The following is a 5,669-nucleotide window of genomic DNA, read 5'->3' as shown; positions in this document are numbered from 1 at the left end:
ATTGGATTACCATTCTGTGAAAACAAGGATTATAAAAAACATCTTATTAGGAATTAAGTAGACCGTCCAACTTTTAATTAAATATTAGGTGGTCTATGATTTAATCAAATTTATCAAATGGAAAGGTATATACTATATTAAATATGCACATACCCATAGACTTCTGGATTTCCGATGTGCCTCAGAATTGGCCCAGCAGTTCCTGGTAGTCTTTATTAAATGGGGTACATCAGACACAAAATAAATGAATCTTTCATCATCACTCCATAAATTTCTAGTCTTGAACACCACCATATCCCGCGGAGCACCTTTTACTCTATGCATACGGTAGAACTTCCGGTTCCATGACGCTCCATCACTGGTGGACACCATTACTTTTAGGTTACATGTGACTTCCAACCAGGTGATCGTATCCCATATTATTGGATACAAATTGTCAGACTTGCAACCATCAGTGGGAAAGTAGCCCAGGCTCATTTGTAAACTAGATGCTAATCCTCTTACCATTAGCACCAAGACATGACTGGCAAGTCCTAGACCTTTATTCTTCTCTATGTGACAGCCATTCTCTAGCTTCATCAGCTCCTCATTTATATCACCCAAGTTGGTGAAGCCAATCAGTTCCCCAGTGTTCTTATCATAGACGAGATCTTGCTTAACCTTCATTTCATCATGAAGTAGTACTACATATTTATTTGACTCTGATGACCCAAGACACTCAATTTCTGAAATAAGTTCCTTCAACACTGGTTGACTAATTCCTGGTTTGGGCTTAATGTAATTTGACTAGGCAGTTTCACGAAACCGGAACTCCTGAGTGCTTCATAGGCAGAATGATTGTTTTCCTCCATTATAGCTTTAAAGTCGCTCTGTAATGTCCCATCAATTGCAATCCCTTCAGATGAAACAAGTTGTTTCACAGTTCTGCTCAAGGACCGCTTTAAAGTCATCTTCTCTTTCTGTAGATTCGATGCTCTTTCCCTCAGTTCTGTGGGACTAAGGAATCTAAGGTTCACTTTACTGTCTGAACTGGTTTTCTCTCCTTCTTGGCTTTTTCTTCTTGCTACCATAGCTCTTAAATTGTTTCTGTAAGCTGAACATTTAGAACATCTTTTCTTCTCTGTAATGAGATGACATTCAACTGTTCGTATTGTGGCATGGTAGATGTTACCTTCTTTTGTTTTTGCATTGTAATCATCTTCTAAATAAGCTGAAACATCTTTCTCCCCTGACAAGGAAGTGGCCTTCACAATTTCCCCACCTTTACCTCGAACTAGATCAATATATGATTGATCAAAGTTTCCTGGGCACATCTTGCATTTCACAGCCTCACTAATAAGAGTTGTGACCATGTCAACATCAGTAACTGCAGAAGATATGCCTTCAAAGATGGAATGGTTTTTGGGGATGTATCGCCCATGAAGCTTCACTTGCCATGTTAAATCTTCCCCCACCATAACGCATCTGGAAACTGTTGACTCATCCCCGATAAACTCTATCTGGCTGAATCTGATTTCTGTTGGCGACTTTAGAACAGACCAATTAGATGGCAATGTCACAAGACCAACATGTTTCTGTAGATCTGATATGTTGGAAATGCAGGTACTAGTATGTTCCTGTAAATTAACAATATTTTGAATATTAGTTATGTGTTGAACCCACGCTTAGCAGGGATTCAGAAGGTAAATGCTGAATTAAAATTAAAAAATGCCTCAAGATTTTTTACATGAAATGTCAGGTGAAAATACGATGAATGACAATATACAATTCCCATGTCCACAGTTCCTCAACAAACTGTGTCATGTCCTGCACTAACTGGATTTAAAGACAAATGACTCAAATTGTTACTAGTGTTCACTTGGCAAGATCTCAGGGTTATAGCTCATTGAGCATAGCTATTCAACTGGTTGAATTATTAATGAACAAGAACTGGTTATATGTGGCATGTATTCGGCCATGTACAACATTATTAAAAATATGAAATATAAATACATGTAGTAACTTATCAAAATTGAAATAAAAAAATATTTACCTCTGCCTTTAACTGTTTAGATAGCTTCCTTTTCTCATGCACCTTTGCATAGTATCCTTCCGGGCGTTTCCATTTATTTAATTTGTATGGCATACTGGCAAACTTTTGTATGGCTTCACCACTGATACCAGATTTCTAATCACTGCTATAACAATTACAAACACGATCTAAGTTTGATCTGAAAAAAACAAATTGAGAATTAACACAACAATAATAAAAACAGCATTGGGCACTTTTTTGAACTTCAACCTTAATATTAATTCTAATAAAATAGTAGTTGAAGTCGGAAAAGTGTGTTTGGGAGGGTTGCTAAATTCAGATACTCGCACCATAACATCGACTATGGTCGTTCGAAACGCCATCTTGAAATAACATCAACAAATTTTGTATGGTATAAATTCACAGTGATTTTCTGACAAGAATATCGGAATACGACAACACCAAAATGATTCAGTTATTTCTAACATATATATCGATGGTCATCAAAAATCTTAGGCATCAATATTTAAAAAAAAAACTTTGAACAGTCGTTTTCTTCGAGCGGTACTCGACCAACATCTTGCTTCGTGGTGAATACAAGTATCTACGGGGCAAAACTAACGGTAAAATAGCCGACTGAAATGAACCCCTTAATGCTGCATCTACACAAAATAATCTATATTGGGGAACAATTTAAATATCAAACTACATAAATATGATGAATTTGGTCGTTTTACCGATAGGAACGCATTTTCACAGGGTTGAAACTTTTTGTACAGTGTCGCCATAACACGCCACTCTGCAATGACCGGTGGTGACTGTGACGGTCTGAAATTGAAATCTCGATTTTTGAAATTAATTCAATGAATATACCTTTTAAATTACACGTACCTTATCAGAAAGTCTTTACGAGTACTATTACACGCGTATCTAGGAATATTTTCGGAATAAACTGTATAAAACAGCACAAGTTTCACTGGAGCAGAACGGAAGACAATTCAAATTCAGAAAGACGCCGTGATGCTATGACGTCATCGGCTTCACTCCACAAGCATAACGCGCACTGTTACCAGCGGTCGGGGATTAACACCTTAGAACAATAGCGTTTCCCAACCGGGTGTTGAGGGACTGTGATTCACCTATCAAATCAGTTTGAGGTGATTTCGCATCAAGTTGCATCAACACATTCCGGCGTCACAATTTACGTATTTCTTTCAAAAAAGGCATTACTGTTATATAGTGAACTCGTGCTCGTCTCTACAGATATATTCATGTACATACCGAGAGAACAATACATTGCAAACAAGTATCAGTATTCTTTATTACGCAGGCACACAAGTTAGTCTGGGCATGGTCCATGGTCTGGGTGTATGTTTGGCACAGTAGGTACGCAGATAAGTTGTACGTGGTGTGTTCCCGACTCAGTTTGAACAGGTGTTGGTACACAAGTTACGTGTAGTCGGCGTACCAGACACACATGCGGACAGATATGTTATATTAAATAGATTACAGACAGACAGACAGACACAATGGAGCTTAAAATGCTTAGAAAACTAGGTATTATCTAACTGCCCATCTTGTTCGCATTTTGGGATTTTTTCTTAAAGAAAAACTTGATTATTATTTCTTTTTCTCAAATTTGCCGTAATTACGCCAGGAACCCAAACATGTACTTATTGACTCAGGCATATGAACCAAGTGTGAGGTAATATTGACACTGACTTATGTAAGTGAAGTAGGTAGATTTTAGTGATAAAATACTGCATATACTGTGAGCACAATCCTAAAAGCAGTGAACGCAGTAAGATATCATTTGTTTTGCATAGTTGCCCGCACAGGTGCTCTCATTACTATGTTAAAGACTGTTACATAACCACTGACTAGAAAAATAAGTAAGTTGGAGCAAATAGTGAATATACAACACGATTTTATTTAACAAACTTCCCCGACTTGGTAAGTTTTTGGTAAGTTGGTTAAGGGGATAGTTCGCAACTGATACTTAGATCAGTTTTTCTGTTGCAATTAGTCGCAGGCTTATCGACTGGACTCAAATCTGCATCCGGGCATTTGATTAATATTATACAAGGTTACATAACACATAACCGCGCATGCGTCGTTCCCTTACACGAATTATCTGGTGAGTGAAAGACGTGTTTTTTCGTGATTCCTCGGCTTGAATGACAAACTATTTTCATTTGAACAATCATTGTCGTAATTTAATTTTTTGAAAACATAAGCTGCATTCATAGTTTTACTCTAGTCTGTTTTTTCGGCGGAAACGCTGTTTAGTCAGTCCGTCTTTGAGTGATTGAGAAACGATCACTCACAGATCAGTCAACGATCACGATCACCTTACATTAGACGCAATAACCCTACTCGTAATAAATATTAACTACATTAAAACACACAAACACAAAAAGAACTGAACGTTTCTTTTTAGCTCTGATGATTAAAATTTTTGTTGACGTCGAGAAAATTTGAAATTCCAACTGCCACCCAGGTGAAACATTTGCACCCTGACGGCATCTATCAACCAATGGCAGGTTTTAAAAACAAATGTCACACTGTTGAATAACTGCCAGGAACTATTTCAATTGTCATCGCCTGTTCGTTCTGGCTCCACCAACATGGAAATTGACTCAGACTGACAGTAATTTTGTTCTCGCATTTTTTTCAACTCCCAAACTTGACAATATGATTGCTTGGCTTGTGGGTCCATAGCTCTATACTTGTGTCGGTCATTAGTATTTGTGATGATATTTTAATCATTTCTGAATTATTTTGTATCATTAAATTAGTAGAAAGCCTACAAAATAAGAAAAGAAAATGTGAAAATCAATTAATGTGTTGTTGTGCTATATTTTCAGTGTGATTTAGTTGTTTATTTGAAATATATTACTGTTACAGTATTGTATATGTGTAGTTTAATTTAATACAGCAATTACCAAAATCAAGGATGTAATAAAATTCTATTCTATTCTATTCTATTCTATTCTATTCTATAGACTTTTGCGCAGCACAAATATTCCATCTATTCCATGTTGTATTTTTGTTTTGTTTTGTTTGTCATGTATTACATATATTCAATTAATATTTTCTATTCTTTTACTAGGCATACGATTACGATTACTTTGAATACGATTATTTTGAATACGATTACTAAGAATACGACTGATAAGAATACGACTACTGATTTGGCTAAACATTACTAATTTGACATACAATTACTACGATGCCTCGACGAGTTGACGACGCTGCTGCTTCTACATCCGTAGGAGCAGCTGGGAGGACAGCAGGACACGGTGAGTAGTACTGTTTTACTACTTACTATTGTTATACAACTACCACGCTTTAAATAATTGTTGCCCGTGTTTGTATTTGTAAAATCTGTCTCTAATCAAAACCCATAACGTAGTACATATGATTTTAAATAGAATCGTAATTTTGTTTACCGGTATTAAAGAAGCAATATGGACGAGAAATTGAATGTTTTCTCACGGTCGTTTGATACTACATGCTATAGAAGAGATTGTAATGTGATTTATCAGAATCAAAAAGCATAACTCTTGTAACGCACTAAATAATATTTGTTCAGTGAAAAAACAAAACACGATTCTACGGTTTGATATTGTACGTACTAGCAAAATCAATGTAAATA

The 5,669-nt window shown here is 36.3% G+C and overlaps 1 protein-coding gene across 1 annotated transcript; it reads right to left on the bottom strand.

The window, feature by feature from the left end:
- Positions 1–740: 740 nt before the first annotated feature.
- On the bottom strand, positions 741–2,099 carry LOC146725891 (uncharacterized). Its single transcript, XM_085496309.1, has 2 exons — positions 2,033–2,099; positions 741–1,616 (listed from the first exon to the last, which is right to left on the bottom strand). The coding sequence occupies exon 2, from the start codon at positions 1,455–1,457 to the stop codon at positions 741–743; it is 717 nt and encodes a 238-aa protein (XP_085352435.1). The 5' UTR covers positions 1,458–1,616; positions 2,033–2,099.
- Positions 2,100–5,669: the final 3,570 nt, after the last annotated feature.

This window comes from Saccoglossus kowalevskii, unplaced genomic scaffold (assembly GCF_978046115.1).
Source record: "Saccoglossus kowalevskii unplaced genomic scaffold, keSacKowa6.1 SCAFFOLD_111, whole genome shotgun sequence".
NCBI classification, from domain to species: Eukaryota; Metazoa; Hemichordata; class Enteropneusta; family Harrimaniidae; genus Saccoglossus; species Saccoglossus kowalevskii.
This window is presented reverse-complemented; position numbering and strand designations above follow the sequence as displayed.